General features: G+C 40.7%; 1 protein-coding gene across 1 annotated transcript; it reads left to right on the forward strand.

Moving 5' to 3' along the window:
• Positions 1-561: 561 nt before the first annotated feature.
• sesn4 (sestrin 4) lies at positions 562-13,227 on the forward strand. Its single transcript, XM_073487402.1, has 9 exons — positions 562-778; positions 7,438-7,635; positions 7,749-7,931; positions 8,114-8,359; positions 8,964-9,078; positions 9,257-9,381; positions 10,756-10,922; positions 11,008-11,152; positions 11,240-13,227. The coding sequence occupies exons 1-9, from the start codon at positions 713-715 to the stop codon at positions 11,327-11,329; spliced, it is 1,335 nt and encodes a 444-aa protein (XP_073343503.1). The 5' UTR covers positions 562-712; the 3' UTR covers positions 11,330-13,227.
• The last annotated feature ends 3,699 nt before the right edge of the window (positions 13,228-16,926 follow it).

Genomic DNA, 16,926 nt, shown 5'->3' on the forward strand with positions numbered 1-16,926 from the left:
CGTCATCGGTGTGATTTTTATTTTCAAAACTATAGACTTTTGTCACACTGTAACACCAGTGATGCAACTCCAGGGGACGCTTACTTTAATTTCATGTAGTTTTAGGTCATTTCTGTCATATATTTGATAGTTATGTATACATTATTGCATTGTGAAAGGTAGAAAAAACATCTGTGGTGCTTTGCAATGTTAAATAATTGATTAAAAAATATATATATATTGCCAAGTTGCTGGCTCCAGAGGCAGTGACTATTGAAATGAAAGTGTTTTTCAGGTGTTAAATGGACGTTTCCACTGAATGAGACAGGGTTTGCACACGACCAGCAGCGGCCTCCTCACTCTTGTCCTGCCCCAGAAGTTGGTAGTCTGACTCCGTGTCTGTCCGGGCCTGTTCTCGCCTCCCCCCCTTGCGCTGTTGTTTGCAGATGTTCATTAGCATTTTGGATATACCCACTTGTCAGCGGGGCCCGGCTCCGCCTCCTGCGCTTTGATTGGGCCCCACTGTTACTGGAGCTGTCAGCTCGGCTCCGGGAAGGTTTTCTCTCCTCTCCTCTCCTCTCGGTCCCAGTTCCCTTCAGCTACCGAGCGGGCGGACTGCAGGCGGCGGGCAGGCTCTCTCGCCTTTGTTCGCTAGCTTGGAGAGCACCGAGAAAAACAAAACACAGACAAGAGCCGCATCCATGCAAGTAGCAGCACTTTTTTTTTGTGGAAAATGATCATCTGTACGAATAAAATGGAGTACCCCCTGAGAACCCAGTGCCAGCGAGTACACAAACAGGTATGTTAAAGCTTGACAATAGACTGGCTGAGTTGGTTTTAACACAATTAAAGCTAGCGGCTAGCTGAGTAGCTTTCATTCATTTGAATGACTTGTTTTATAGCTAACGTTACATTAAAAAAACAACAAAAAAACCCTACCTGTATACCAGCTCTTCTTGTTCTGCCTTTTCTGTAGCTTTAACCTGACTCTTTTCGAGAAGTTAAACATCAAACATGTTAGATAAAGGTCGCTGTTAACATTTATTTCAGCGTGTAAACTTTTCTTGTCAGCCTGTAACGTCACAAGTTAGCATAACTTCTGATGAAGCTAACCTAGCTAGCTCAGCTAACGGTCTATCGAGCAGAAAAAAGGGGCAATAAAATGGGATTTTGTGGGTGAATTCAGGGTTATTAAGTGTCACCTTTTCCCTCACAGTCAAGCAACATTTCGTAGATGCCATCTCCAGTCGTGAACGTGTCACGTAAAGCTCGCAACATTTCGTCTTTTTCCTTTTTTTTTCGTCTCCTCTCTTTCTTATTTAAAGCCGCTGTTAGTGAATTAACATTAGCATTAACAATTAGCCGCTCGCTGTCAGGTCTGTGTTTGTGTGTCTTTACTGCGATTATGGAGACGTCAAACCATCTGCCTTTTGTTAGGATGATTTAAGCACTTTCCCTTTTTCATACATCGTTTATTATATTAAACTTTCACTCGTGTTTTTTGTTTTGTTTTACTGAAATGCTAATGTTTAAATGCAGCAGAGGTCGGGAGCGCTGCGGTGCGAGGAGAAAAACTGGAGGTGACGATGACATCATCTGAGGATTTGGGAGAAAAGTGTGTGTCAGTGAAGCTTAGGTGGCTGTGAAGTAATGCAGTGCCATTTATTCAACATCAATAATACATAAGGACGTCGCTAGAAAAGGACACAGCTGTGTAAATGCGTCGTATCCACCAGGACAGATGAGGATTGTTCAGGGTTTTGTTTGTTTTTCCTGTCTTGCGGTGCCTCCTGAATGTTGGCGACTTTTTATTGTGCTGTTTTTGCTGGCTGAACTGGACTGCCAATCAAAGTTGTTTTTCTCCTCTGTCGCTGCTTTTCCACTGTGCAACAGAGAGGGGGCGCTGTCTCGAGTGCAGTCCACAGAGACGTGTTTGCTGCAGATTATAGTTCAGAAATGAAGCAAAAAAACAGGGAGGAATGTGAAGCAGCGAGGGGATTCAGAAAGCCTCCACTCTGGCTTCAAGTCCAGTCTGTGCTACTTTCATGCCACCCTGTTCGCTGTGTGTCTGTCATTTGACGACACGATCACCTCTAACTGTGGACAAACAGTCAGTATTTTTGTTCTGACTCCACGACTACTTAAATCACTTGCATTCAAAAAGCTATTTGTTAAAATAAACACATATTTGGCAAGCGTTCACCTGACTGCTGATATGAGTTATCAGTGAAAGTGTTGCTCTACCTTGCCTGCCATGTTTCCTGACAGGTTCAATCACTCATCTACTGTATGTGGGCTCGGCTCTGCCTTTTTTTTATTTTTTTCATCCTGCAGCACAGTGTTTTGTTTGTCTTGGTTGTGTTGTATGTGCTGTCCTTACCCAGCAGCTCCTTCCCCTCCCCTCTCCCCATCTCCTCCCCTCTCCAAACATCTTTGGGCTGCAGCTGGTTTGTTTTGCACTACTCCCTGAGTTCAGGTTGCAGAGCCAAAATCGGCCTTGGCTGCTTGTGTTTCCGGTGATGAGGCTGCAGGAGGGAGGGGGTCAAAGGAGTTAAAGCCCCCCCGGACGCAAGAGCGCGATAAGGACGGACCCCCTCCAGGCTCAATAGGAATGCAGATTGAATATCCTCCTCCTGTATCTGCAGCAGCCCCCCTCCTGCAGCCCACCAACACCACACACACATGCACACACTACATGCGCACATGCACGTCTCATCTCAAGCTGACACATTTACCCTTGGAAGACTGCAGGCATCATTTTTCCACTTCTTTGTGTGTGTCGTCTTAGTCCTGCCCTCTCCTTCGTCTCCCTGCCCGTACAGTGCTGCCGTTTTGTTTGTCAGCCTGCTATCAAAGCCCGTCTTTGTCTCCATTTACCTTTCCTCCCGTCGCTGACGTCACTCCTGTTTTTCATTTCATCCCTGCCTCTTGCTCCTCTCTGATCAATAAACAAATGACCTCTCCTGTGCTTTTTTTTTTCTTTTTTTTGAATGTCAAATGATCCGCACCTGTGAATTTTTGCCCACAACAGGCCCTCTGTAGTTTTTTTCCCCCCCCTCCTCCTATCTTTTTGCTTCCAGGCCACAAGTTTGAATTCATCTTGTGATTTCAATACAGCAGCGCTCTCATATCAACATCGCCGTCTCGCTTTTGTCACCCTCCGGCTTGTTTTTGACTAGGAAGAAATGGCTTTGTTTCAGAACCAGTTGCTGCCGGGGCGTACTGTAAGCAGAATTAATAGGTTTGTTTGCGCAAAGGCTTTATGTGCTTGTGCTGTCAGACTGTTTGCATCCATGTGAAACCAAAATATGCTTTGTAATACCACACACAGTCGCCTAAATGATGATTTTGTTCCTTTTTTGCTTTATATATCCGCCCACACACGCTTGTTACCAGATTTTTTTCTTTTCATGCGGGTGTTCTTTTCATGTGGGTGGACAATAAGGAGGGTATCGCCTTATCAAAAGTACTGCTGTGTGCAGCTTCTGTGGCTTGTTTTCAGGCGAACAAGACGAAGCAGTGGGGATGGGTGTCTGGACACGGCTTGCACAAAAGACGTTTGTGTATATTAATCACAAGTATTGATTAGCTCTGATGAAAATGTGTCTTTATTGTGGAATGGATATTTTATTTAGGAAATAAAATATAATATAAATCGCTTCACTTGTTCAGTCTGACAACCAGAAAAAAAGAGAGATTACGGTGTTTATTTATTTATTTTAAACATCCCCAGTTTTGGATACTTCTATAAAGAAACTAAAGTCCATTTCAAACATCGTCATAAACAAACTGTATTTTGTCCTGAAGTGTAGATTAAGCTGAGTTTAAATTTTTCTTTTGTGTTACGGTGTCAGCAGACAATGTTGAGACCGTGGGATGTGTCATTTCCTGCTGCAGGACTGCACACATCAACTGTAGTTCCTGTTTCAATTTGACTTTTTTTTGTTGTATTTGTCCAGACATGTTTATGAGATCTCACAAACCAATTTCCCCTTTTCGTTGTCTGATGCCAGCGACGGCAGCCCGTCTCCTCCATCTGTATGAGAGTAAGTGCTGTCACTTATTTCACTGCTCTTGTACAGCTGTAGATTCAACAGTGGCTATAGACTAAATAAATGACCAGTCAGTTAAATGGTCACGAGCTTGTAGGGATTTGATGTGCATATTTTCTGTACGTGGGTTTTTGTTGAGAATGCAGTGGGTTTGTTACCTAGCTGTGCAGCCCAGTGAAGTCCAGTGTGGGCAGTGGAGTCACAGACGGTGTCCTGTGTGGGCGCTGGGTTCCCTGTATGATACACAAGCCTGTTATTTCAGCTTTAACTGGTCTAACAACAGTCACCTTTTGCTGAATCAATCCTCAAACATACATTTTGTTACCTCAAACAAAAGGGAGCAAAAGCAGACCCTTCGTGGAGGAGGTATTGTCTGGAATTGGGGCTGGGCAGTGTATCGATATTATATATTCTGATATGACGCAAGTGTCGTCTTTTCCTGGTTTTAAAGTCTGCATTACCGTAAAGTGACGCAGTTTTCTGAACTTGCTCAATTCTTCTGCCTTTACCCACTCAGTCATCATATCCACAGTGCTGACGATTACCAAAAGTGTCATTGTGTTAATGTTTTGTGAAAGAACGAATAGTCATCCCTACATTATTGTGGCAATATCAAGATATTTTGTGATATTTGATTTTGGCGCCCCGTCCTAACATTTATGAGGTGCTTATCGAAATTAACATTGTGTATCTTTAATATAGCCTAAAAATATTCAGATGTTATTTTAAGGCCATATTGCACAGTCCTATTGGGGACACTTCAGCTGGTTTCACCTGGTTGTGCCTGATGACCCACTTTGATAAGGTTTTGTCACAGCATGGGTGGGATACTAGTGATCTAGTTTACCAGTAGCAACTGCAGGATTTCCAGTATGAAATGTTTCCATAGACTGTTTTGGATTCATATTGTTTGTACAACTGCAACTATAAATTATTTTCATTATCAATTAATCGTTTACTGAATAAAATTGTGAAAAATGCTCATCACAATTTCCCTTTTTCATTTACTGTCAAAAAATGAGCAAAGGAGCAGAAAATCTTTACATTTAATGAACTGGAACCAGCAAATGTTGGACAACGATTAATTTGATTATCAAAATTGTTGGCAACTAATTTTCTTTCGATCAACTATTTGATTAATTGTTGCAGCTCGGGCTGGTCGATATGTCCTTAAAATAATATTATGTTGTTTTTAGGCTATTTTAGACTTGTTTGTTTGGATATAAGATCTATACCCAGATAATTGGCTGGCCAACAAAATCAAATGTCACAATATTTTTGCCCAAATACCTCAAGCAAATATCAAAAATCGTATTATCTATATACTGCAGTTGCATATCATATCCACGGTACGTGAACGTGGATGCATATATCAACAGATAAATAAAAAGAAATTGCTGTACCACCGTGCCAAAGATATGCTTAAGAGTAACAGTTCAGAAATGAATCATTCATAATCACACTGAAGTATAATCGTTGGTGTTGCAGCCCTCGCTCATTCTACAGTGGCAGACTGAAAAAAAAAAAAAAACTACACTGTGCGGTCACCCTTCATTTTAAGTCCTTGACAAGTTGTTCTCAAAGCATGTTTTCATGTATGGTGTGGGCCTCATTCCTTTCATCGGCCCAGCCAGTTAGTGCTTGATGGAGCAGTAACCTAGATTCTGCCGCTCAGCATACTAATCAGTCGCTCTGTGTTTGCGGAGGGATACTTGTTTGAATGTGTTTGAATGTGCTCATGTCAGTAGGCCTTTGATTGGCAGGCACCTGTGTGCTCTACATACCCTCCAGTGGGTCTGTGTCCGAGGGTCATTTTAGTGCCACTTCTCGTTTACTAACTTGCTTTTTTATCGTCTGTTTTTTTCTCTCTCTCTTTTGTTTTATATAAACTGTGAGATTAGGGGAAATGTAAACATGCGTGTGAGAGTGATTTAGCATGTGGTGTATGTTAACATGTCTTCCAAGATCTGAGCCTGGACTGTATATAGGTCAAGAGGTGGAGCCTGTTGCAGGATCTGGAGGAAACCCTCATACAGTGCAGGGAGAAGTGAAATACCACATGGAGCTACCAGCCAGATGAACATGGTGTCGAATGCCAAAGAGCTGCATGAGGCTAAAATTAAGTAACAAGGCCCTCTAGTCGGCATTCGCTCCAACTATCTGTGACATAAGTTCAGGTGTCTGTGGTTTGACAGGACAGTAATAATCCTCGACAGCATTTTGTGCTGAAATAAGGAAAAGTCTTTGCCAACGTTCGTACGGTTCAAACAGCAATGAACCTTTTGGCTTTGGTCAGCGCTGCTCACTCAGGTTTCACATACAGGAGAACTGAGTCTGAGCTTCCCAACACCTTTTCCTAGAGGCCATTGTATGATGGCGAGGGAGGTAATAAATGACTGTGGCTACGTACGAGGCCAGCTTCCCACTCCACATGGGTCTGTTTCTCTTGGCCTCGGGCTCCGCAGCTCTGTTGCTCCCATGTTTGTGTGTTTGGTCTCATCCACTTCTTTGCTGCTGCGACGCTTCCCTCTTCAAGGCCTCCTGAACCCAACTTTCACATAAGTTCCTTCATCTGTGGTTCCTCCCAGCATGTAAATCCCCTTTTCAAAGGACAACCTTGTTTTTTTTTTCCCTGGTTTCCGCTGTTTATTGTTTTGGTTCACTGCAGAATTAGTTACCTGTTAGTCCACAGTGTTGCTTCTATGTTTAATAACAATATAGTGGAAGCGTATGAACGCTTCTGACTCCGCTGCAGCTGACATGAGTTGTTGTTTGTGCGCCTGTCGAGCTCCCAGTGGAGCACCGTTGTTTGCTGGTTTTATTTGCAGAAAGAATAATGTAAGGAATGCACTCGCTTGCCAGTGGCGCCGGTATCACAGCATCGTGGCTGCTGTTCTTCCGAGACCGCCTCTGTTCAGCTGATTTAAGGTGTGGAACATGACTCCAGTCCAAAGCACAGCCTGAACCATCACATGGTGGGGAATCTGAAGTCCAACCTTATCTTGAGCCAACCTGCTTTGGCTACAAAATGATTTCTAATAATTACCCCAAAGGACAGTATGTCTTTCTGCTTTCAGCGAAGACTTTTATCACTGTCAAAGGTGGGTACAAAGACAATGGCTGCTGGTGCTGCAACTGTGTATTTTCTTTATCGCTTCATCTGCTGATTACTTTTGGATTGACTGATTCATTTGTGTCTTTTTAAATGTCAGAAAATCCCAAAGCCCTTGGTGTGACGTCTTCAAACTGCTTGTTTTGTTCAATCAGACAAAAGAATATTGAGAATAGCAGCAAATCCTCAAATTTGAGGTGCTTGAACTTGTCACTTAACAAATCGATGTATTGACTTTTCCACTCAGCCATCAGAAACCAACCTTCTGGCTCCTCTCTCTCCTGGTTTCTGTAGGTGATGGTGAACGGTGAGAAGGAGCGAGTGTCGCTGCTGTTCATGAAGGCTCTGGTCAGCACGGGGAGCGTGGACGCCGTGTCCCAGCAGATGGCCTCTCACCCTCAGTACTTGGAGAGCTTCCTGCGCACACAGCACTACATCCTGCACATGGACGGCCCCCTGCCGCTGCATTACCGCCATTACATCGCCATCATGGTCAGTGACCAGGCTGTTCTTGTATATGCATGCTCAGGATCTCAGTTTTCTTTTTTTGCTTGAATGTTTCCACTAAATCTGTGTACTCAATTTCCTCTTCTTGTGACATTTAGGCTGCAGCACGCCATCACTGTAACTACTTGGTGTACCTGCACTCAGCCCAGTTTCTGAGGGTGGGCGGGGACCCTCTGTGGTTGCAGGGTTTGGAGGCGGCACCTCCTCGCCTTCGTCTTCTCGACCACATCAACAAGGTGCTGGCCCACCAACCGTGGCTCACTGCCTGCTCGCACATCCAGGTACAGCAAAGCAAAACCCAGACGAACCACACACAAAATGTACATAAAAACAGCATTAAACGGTTAAGAAATGTATAATTATTTAAATCTTTAGAGCCTTCAGGATGCAGATAAAGTAAAAAGAAAGCCTTAAGATTATACGTAGTTCTTTGACCCTGAGCTCTTGTCTCTGTCCCCTCCAGACGCTGCTGAAGTCGGGCGAGCAGTGCTGGTCGCTGGCTGAGCTGGTGCAGGCCGTGGTGATCCTGGCCCACTGCCACTCCCTCTGCAGCTTTGTGTTTGGATGCGACACAGACTCAGACTTTGTCCCGCTCTCCAAATCTCCTAACGGTACTCCGCCGACCTTCTGCCCCTTCGATGCTGCCAACGGCAACGCCAATGTGCCTCAGTCCCTCGCCACTCCCTCGGAACACATAACACGACGACGGGTAACAAATCAGATGAATACTTCTCTATTCTTGTGTTTTACACATTTGTAACACTATGAAATCTTCAAAGTAGCTATGCTTTATTTTTTTAAATTCGATATTTATACAATATGCTGTTGATATAGATAAGACAGTTGATGTTTCATGGAAAACTATTTTAAAACTATTAATTTGAGATAAGCTAGTGAGTCATACTTAAATAAATAAAATTGACTTTTATAGTTAGAAGCAGGCATGCAACTTAATTTCATTATAGCTTAATAGCTGCCTATAAAAAGAAAATGGTGAAAAATAATCCAGGCTGTGGACCGACAGTCCAAAAAAACAAACGATACTCATTTTACATTGACAGAAAACAAAGAAAAACAGCAAAATCTCAGACTTAAAAAGATGAAACCAGAGATTAATCAGTTATAAAAGTGGTTGTTGATTGTTATCAGTTATCACACACGATTATACAGCATTTTATAGGACTTCTTGTAGACACTTCCACAGAATTTAAGCATTTATGGTAATGTTTGCTTGATGGCAATAGCAGCACTGCAGGTTGTCTGTTCCTTGTGAGATACTTCATCAGTACTCTTCCCGGGCTCTCTGTTGACAGTCTCTCGACTCCAGCTGTGACATCGTTTGTCTGAAGGAGAGGATTCAGAAGTCCCAGGAGGAGCGCGAGAAGAGAGAAGAGCGTCTGCTGCACACACAAACACTCCAGCAAACAGGTAACCAACTCGGACGACACTCACAAACAAGCTGCTGAGATGTTCCCACTCGTCTCTGATGTTTATCTCCAGCGTCACATGGTGTGAAACTTGAGCAATTATCACTCATCAGCCACACTTATTGACGCACTCTCTGCCTCCCCTCCATCTCATCTGCTTTCAACGTGTCTTTTTTTAGATATGGAAGAAGAGGAGGAGGTTATTTGCTTCACAGACCCGACAAGATTCAGCACAGACCCCGACTTCTGCTATCAGGAGTTCACTCGTAGAGAGGAGGACCACTTTCAAGTGTTTAGAGTTCAGGTGAGGACATTTGTGAAGGAGGGCAGGCGGTGCTGTCAGGACACATGTACAGTCTGTGGATTACAGCAAGAGAAAATACTTGTTTCTGATTGGCTGATGTAGTAGGACACCTCAAACATGCAGCCGATGCTCTTTGATGTCTGTATAAAACCTAACCAATGCTTTACAGAACTGAATGCTTATTTAAATTTGCTTCAGTTTATTTAATCAACAATAGACTGGCATGTATAAATTAACCCTCCCACATGTCTTGCACACTTCTAGGTTTGGTATTTAAAATGACCCATTTCCAAACTGTGTCACAGTCTGACTCGTAAACCAAAATTAGTTCCTTCAGAGAAAAATGACACAATGGAGTTTAAGTCCCTCATATATGTGCAGTTGTGTTTTTTTAAAATAAATAAAACGTGCTCATGGCCGGTTGATTAAATAAGATTTAAGATGCTTTTCTTTCATATTACATCCCTGTGTGCTTAGAACTTTTTCACTTTTGGCCAGATGGGTGCATATTTGAATATTCTGCATCTACAATGTCATGAAAATGCAAAACCAACCATGCCATAGTAGTGTTGTCAAAAATATATATTTTTTAAATGGATACATATCGATTCTGGATATTTGAAACGGTTTCAATACTCATTTTTTCGTCGTGCTGTAGTGCCCACACAGCCCAACCTCCTCCAGAGGAAAATAAACTTCAAGGTTTTTGTTCTTAACACACAGTACACAAGCGTTGTTATATTTATCTTAAAATAAAAATCTATAATGTTATACCCTCAGTGACATGATATCGAATATTGATGCATTTCTCAAGTATTGTATCAAAGTTAGAAAATCCAGTATTGTTGCAACACTGTGCCATACTATATTCTTGTGTTCAGTTGTTCGGTGGCATAAACTGAAATGAAACATGAGGTCACAAGATAAACCTGCGATTCCACAAAATGATTCAGAGGATTGGAAAGCAGGACGTTTTTACCTTTTAAAAACTATTCAAATAAAAAAAAGCAAAGAAATAAAATTCTTTAAAAACCACAAGAAGGCACTCTCTTCCAAACATTTAAAGGCATTTATTGTCACATCATGGTCATGTTGGATGAAAAAATAAACAATTACGCATTTCGGCATTAAGCCTTCATCAGAGTGTTTGACTTGGAGTTATCTTATGATTTTTAAGTTTTAATGTTTCCCTATAGAGAGAGCACCTCTACCAACCTCATTCAGGAAGCGATCCTACCCTTACATTTAAGATAAATAAATAAAATCCTTTGGTTGAATTGGTCACAAAGGTTGAGATGATTTTGTGGCTTTAAGGTGAACTGTACATGAAAACCTTGTCATGCTGACTTTGAGGATGTTGTATTTGCTCTGCAGGACTATTCGTGGGAGGACCACGGCTTCTCCTTAGTTAACCGGTTGTATTCGGACATTGGGCACCTCTTGGACGACCGATTCAGGAGCGTGACCACCCTCCCCTCGTTGCACAGCCCCGACCTGAAGAGGGCAATCTGGAATTACATCCATTGTGTGTTAGGAATACGGTGAGCGACTGTCCTGTTTTACTCATATAAAATCCCTACTTTTCTTCCTGTTCAGTAGGTAAAAATGTTTGTTTGTGTTGAATAGGTATGACGATTATGATTACGGAGAGGTGAACCAGTTGCTGGAGCGGGATTTAAAGCTGTACATCAAGGCTGTGGCCTGTTCTCCAGATGCCACCAAAACTCCAGTGTGTCCGCTAGGCTGGACTCCACTTAAAACTTCAGAGCGGGTGAGAAGACCTTCACTGTCAAGTTTCCCACTGGTCAACCATGTTTTTGCTCTCTGTTTTAACCACTCTTTATTTTCTTCTCCTCAGATACACGTGAATTTACTTATCATGGAGGCCCGGCTGCAGGCTGAGATGTTATACGCTCTGAGAGCCATCACTCAGTACATGATTGCCTAAGTGCTCAGAGAGGCACGAAGCCAAACTTTCTGCCGGTACAGAGCGACCCAGAGTCACGGGGATGAAGAAATCTGAACAGCAGACGGTGAAGTGGCACTTACAAGGACACAGAGCTGAGTCGTTTTGTCCTGTGCCTCATGAATGTGCTTTTCTTTTTCTCAGATTAATGTATTTATACCATAGTGTGCCACAACCCCCGCCCTCTCCTCGGCCCCTCTGCAGATTCTTGTTGTGAAGTCCTCTTATCAAACATCTCGGCTCTCAAAGGTTATGTGCAATTATTACTAGAATTGTTTTAATTTTTACCTGTTGGTTTGTTCCAGTTCAGTCTGTGAGAAGCTGCTTAGTTGTAGCAGTGTGTTACGGTGGCCAATACTCTCCATTTTACTTTGATCAGTCTCCTTTTGTATTAACTATGCCCCCTCTCCAAAAAAAAAAATCCTTTTGTACGAGTTGAATGTTAATGGGAGACCAGGGCTCCTGTTTTTCCTTTTTTTGGACAATCCTTGTCAGTGTTGGAGGAGGACATTAAGGACCGTGAAGTACGACAGTTTTTCTCTCCCTAACGTTTCGTATTAATGCTGGTCAAGAACAAAAACACAACAGTGACACTGCTGGAAGTTATCGCATCACTATAGTTTCTTTTAATAAGCACTTTTTTAAACTTTATATATTTATAATGCAAGGTAGCTGATTAGTAGACATGAAGACGCACAGCGTGTGGGTCGGATGCCTTTCTTCTCCACCGTACGACGTGTAACAAAGATTTTTAGACTGTTTGTCCTCAAACTTTCAGACTCTGCTTTTGTTCTCAACCCCAGATTTGTGTGTGAAGTAACTTGATCCAAGATATTTCAGTGAACTATTGGAAGGATTTTGAAGGTAATGGTAAAGGTAATGTTTGCAAAACACCCATTTGTAACTAAACTAAAGAGATAAGTGGGCTGTGTCCTACGGTGAAGATTAAGCTGAGCCATTCACTGAATGATTTTCTTGTTTTGTACTGACGTGCTTCAGAAATGATCAAATCAGAGACTGAATCAGACCAAAAGGTGTTCAAAAACTTTTCGCAGAGAAGTGATGAATTAGATGACAAAGAAGTAGACCTGCGCTGGTCATGAGTTCAGATTTTTTGCTCATAGCTTTGTGTTAAAGCTTTTTTTGTGAGCTGTATCAAAGCTGATTGTCAAGTCAAAATCTACGGTACAATTTGCAAAGCAGAACAATGTGGAAACTAGTTGTTAAAACTTGTATCTTTTCTGTCTTTTTTTTTTTTATTTTTACAGTTTTTGTAAACTCCAGAGTACTTTTGTTTGTGTTGTCTCTGGGTGTGACGTTAGGACCTGCTTGTTGTACTGCAGCCTGGGTAGATATAGAGGTGTGACAGACTGTTTAGAGTTAGAATTCAGTAACTGCGGGACGTAGAAAAGAAACAGAAGTGCATATCGATAAAAGCAAAAGCGCTGTTAACACAGGTGCCTTCAGGCTAAAACTGGAGTGCTGCTGAAGTGGAGGGATGTGACTACTGGAAGCTGAATGTGAGCTTTAGTTGCAGCTGGGGGACACTGACAACTATAAGACGTGTGGCTGTTCCTACAAGAGAGGGAACTGTCACGTCTCAGTGTCGGTCAGCACCATTTCTGATAAACGGGACGGCTCGTGTTTTCTATCAGACACCTTCTACAAGCCCCAGCAACTCGGCAAGAGCCTTTGACACAGATGGATGTGAAAAAATGTTCAACTTGAGCAGATTTAAAAAAAAAAAAAACTAAAAAAAATTTAATAAAAAAAAGGACATTTATTTAAAAAAAACAACCTTTTAAAAAAAGAGAACAAGTGAAAAGACAAAAAAAATGTTTTTTGAAAATGTGAAGAAATGTTTTCTATAAAGATGTTCTATGAAAATAAAACTGTCTCCTGTTTTCTCTTTTTAATTTCTTCTACAGGAAGAGAACAAGACCACTGTTTATGCACCTCGATATCCATTTACTAAACATATATCAGCTGTAGTTTGACCAGTGATGTAACCATGTACATTTATTCGAGTACTGTACCCAAGTACAATTTTGAGGTACATGAGTATTTCCATTTTCTGCTTCTTCAGCTGCTACTTTTGTTACTTAAATACATTCATATCAGATACTTTAAGAATTTAAAGTCAGTAAGTAAAAGATGCTATAAGACTTCTCAGTTGCTATGACTTTGGTATGTTTGACTTTTGGATAAGCAGTCTCTCAGTATGTAGACGTGCTTTGTAACTACCCAGGCAGCCATTTTGAATTATTTGACAATATGTAATCCACTTGTGGATTTGACTGATTTGCTCGTTACAGAGCCTCAAGTTTATATATAATATAATTATATATCAGGAGAAAAGCAAAGGCTAGGTTCACATTTTTTTAATCAAATATTTTTCTACATTCTCTTCAATTGCAATTTTAAAAAAAAAATTTAACAGTAAATTGATTCATCACTCAATTTCTGATTATTTCGCAACAGCACACTGGAAATTTTGAAAATGTATACATATGTTTATCTTATGGTTGTACTGGGGGAAATACAGAAGTGCCCTTATTGCAGCGGCAGGTTTTTGTGGTTGAGTTTTGAACTAATCTCACATGGTTTTCAGTGAAGAGTTTGGTTTTGACGCGGAAGTTTGAGGTGTGTGAAGATGAGTGTGCAGAAAAGCATTTGTGTTTGGAGTTTTGGGAAATGGAGCATAATTTCAAGAAATGTGTCTTAAAGGTGCACGATGCAGTTTTGGGGAGGACATTTTAATCAGAAGAGAAAGACCTTCAATGACAAATGTTTTATTTTTTTATAATATTATTTTTAATTTGTTTATATGTGGCGGACCCTGCCACCTTTCTAGCTTCAAACAGTGTTCTGGGGACCTTATTTTGTTTATTCAGCTATGGAAAAACTAAATATTAGAGTTTGTATTACTACCTCATTAATATTGTAAATATAATACATATGAGTTTGAATTTCTTCTCCAAAACTACATAGTGCTCCTTTAACAATCGAGACAAACTGGCTGTGAAATAAGATATGAGGGTGGACAAAATCCATAGTCCTCGTTCTGTTTGCTCCAAAGAGTTTAATCAGATCAAATATGAGACTTCAGCAGTCTGACTAAGATTTAGGGTATTTCCCAGAGTTAGTCCTTTTACAGTACTGCAAAACTTCCTCTTTCCGTTTCCTTAGACAGTTTTTCCTTGCTGAGCTGCAGTAAAAAGATAATAAAAAGATATATATATATGTATATATATATATATAACATTAATCTAAAGACCAGTAACTTTCTCTCTTCACGACCAGTTGGGAGAGGAGGGATGATTAGTGAACAGAATATCTTTCAATAAAGGCGTCACATGGGAGTAAAAGACAGACATAACCTTTAAAATACCTGAAAGACTGATGGACATCCATTTTGTAGGAGAATTGTGCCGCTCCCACCTTGTCAAACACTGACAGTTTGGGATTTTAGGTTGGGTTGGTTGCTTTCCCAAAGCATCAGTAATTGACGAGTTGAGAATGAGACAACTCTCTCACACACTGGACCTTTAAATACATGTGATTTATAGCAAAGCCCAAATTATTAAAACATGTATCTCGTTGTTCTGGTGGCACGTGTAGTTGGTAAGGAGCAAATATTTCCAAAAAAAATATGTTGTTTTATCTGAATAACCTCCATCATTATTACATCTGCCACTAAATGTAGTTACAGTAAGTGGCTGTGTGACTTTATAACAGCGGCCCCAAGTGGCAGAACTGCAGAACTGACGGTCCGACCACAAAGAGACTCACAGCCATTAAAAGCTGTGTTGTAAAAGTAAAACTCATACTTTACTAAAAGTAAAGATATGGTGTTAAAATGCACTTTGTCTTAAAGTAACTGATATTAAATGTACTCAAATATAAAAAGTACAAGTAAAATTTATATTTACATTTGTGCATATAGGCTCCAGTACACTATGGGTCAACTAATTATCGTATCCATTTTTATCTGATTATCAGAATCAGTGTTTTTTTATCCAGTTGATGATAAAATAATTTTAAAATGTGCCACAAATTAATGTAGAGGAGTAAAAGTACAGTATAAGCCTCCAGAATGCAGTGGACTGGAAGTATAAAGTATCAGAAACAGTACAAGTGCCTCAAAATTGTTCATTACTGATTAAAAGTAACGGCAGCAACGAGTCGGACAAAGTAGGTTAAACAGTTTATTGAATTTATTTCTGCTGTTCAGAGCGTTTTGTCATCTCTGGCTGACTTTACAATGTGTAAAGAAAGAAAAAAGACTTGAGGGGGGAGAAGAAAGAAAGAAAAACTATCAACATTAATCAAAAATCATTAACATAATTGGCGTATGCACAACATATCATTACCTGCCCACCCCACCCACCCCTATGGGAAAATTAAAAGTAAAAAACCCACCCTCGCCGAATACTAAAATGCTGTATCAAATGGGGCAATTTTAGATTTTCAAAAACAAACATACAGGGTCTAACTGCTAGTTTAAGAAAACTGAAGAGAAAAATATGTAGATAGTAGTAATTATATAAAGGGGGAGATACAAAGGGAGTAATAACACCACAGCTGCCCGTTTTTTTAAGGAGGCAACAGTAAACTAGAGACATTAGATTCAACCAACCACCGCTCTGCTTATAACATCTCCAACAGCTGGACATTAGTTCAGAAAGGCTGGGGGATTTGTTGCATATACAACTTCCTAAAATAATTACATGTTATGATTTCAAATAAGAAGAAAATCATGCAGTTCGAACAAGCCAGTCGTCTGTTTCCAGATCCACTTAAGTGACCAGTTGAAGGGGGGTTATCATATATATAAAACGACATTAAAAACAAGGAGGGGGGGGGGGAGATGTGGATTGATTACACCAAATCAAGATATTTGTGCTGTATACAGAGAATTCAAAAGGCCCTGATATGCACCCACGGTATCATGGCGTACTCCAGGATACATCACAAATGACATCTAGCACCATTCAAAAAGAGAAAAATAAAATAAACAAGAGTGCTTTATACAAATCTGAGGCTAACATATTCACATAGCTACAGTGAAATGATGAATATTAAAGAGTTTAAACTGCAGGGATGTTATTTCTGATCACGGTTATGAACAACGTAATTAAATACAAACACAAAACACAAAATTTTACGGGGGGGGAAAGGTGACAAAATAGAGTCCATCTTGCTACAGAGTAATGTCATGCTATAGTGTTTTAAATATTGGCAGTCAAAAAAAAAAAAAAAAAAAGATAACCCAAGGGAGAGGCTATTACTGATATACATGGCTGGAGAGCTAGAATACATTTCTCTAAAAAATAAAATAAAAGGGAATTCAAATTTGAGATCAACTCGACAGAAACGTCTCCAGGGAAACAAAAAGACATGCCGTGTTGGTTTCCAGTCTGCAGTAACAGAAATTGTATAGAATAAATATGTTTTGTTATCGATCTGATCACGTCTGTGCACATTTTGTTCCTGTCGACTTTCCTTTTCGAGCGACCCTGAGAGGTAACAGTTGTATTAGTCTTGTTTTGAGATGAGAATTTGGCGAAAAGTGGGTT

The sequence above is a fragment of the Pagrus major genome, chromosome 18, assembly GCF_040436345.1.
Source record: "Pagrus major chromosome 18, Pma_NU_1.0".
NCBI classification, from domain to species: Eukaryota; Metazoa; Chordata; class Actinopteri; order Spariformes; family Sparidae; genus Pagrus; species Pagrus major.

Bases quoted from the DNA above. Each gene is read 5' to 3' on its own strand.
- sesn4 (XM_073487402.1), top strand. From the start codon at position 713: ATGATCATCTGTACGAATAAAATGGAGTACCCCCTGAGAACCCAGTGC. The intron at 7,932-8,113 runs GTACAGCAAAGC...TGTCCCCTCCAG, and splicing joins CTGCCTGCTCGCACATCCAG to ACGCTGCTGAAGTCGGGCGA. The intron at 9,382-10,755 runs GTGAGGACATTT...TTTGCTCTGCAG, and splicing joins TTCAAGTGTTTAGAGTTCAG to GACTATTCGTGGGAGGACCA.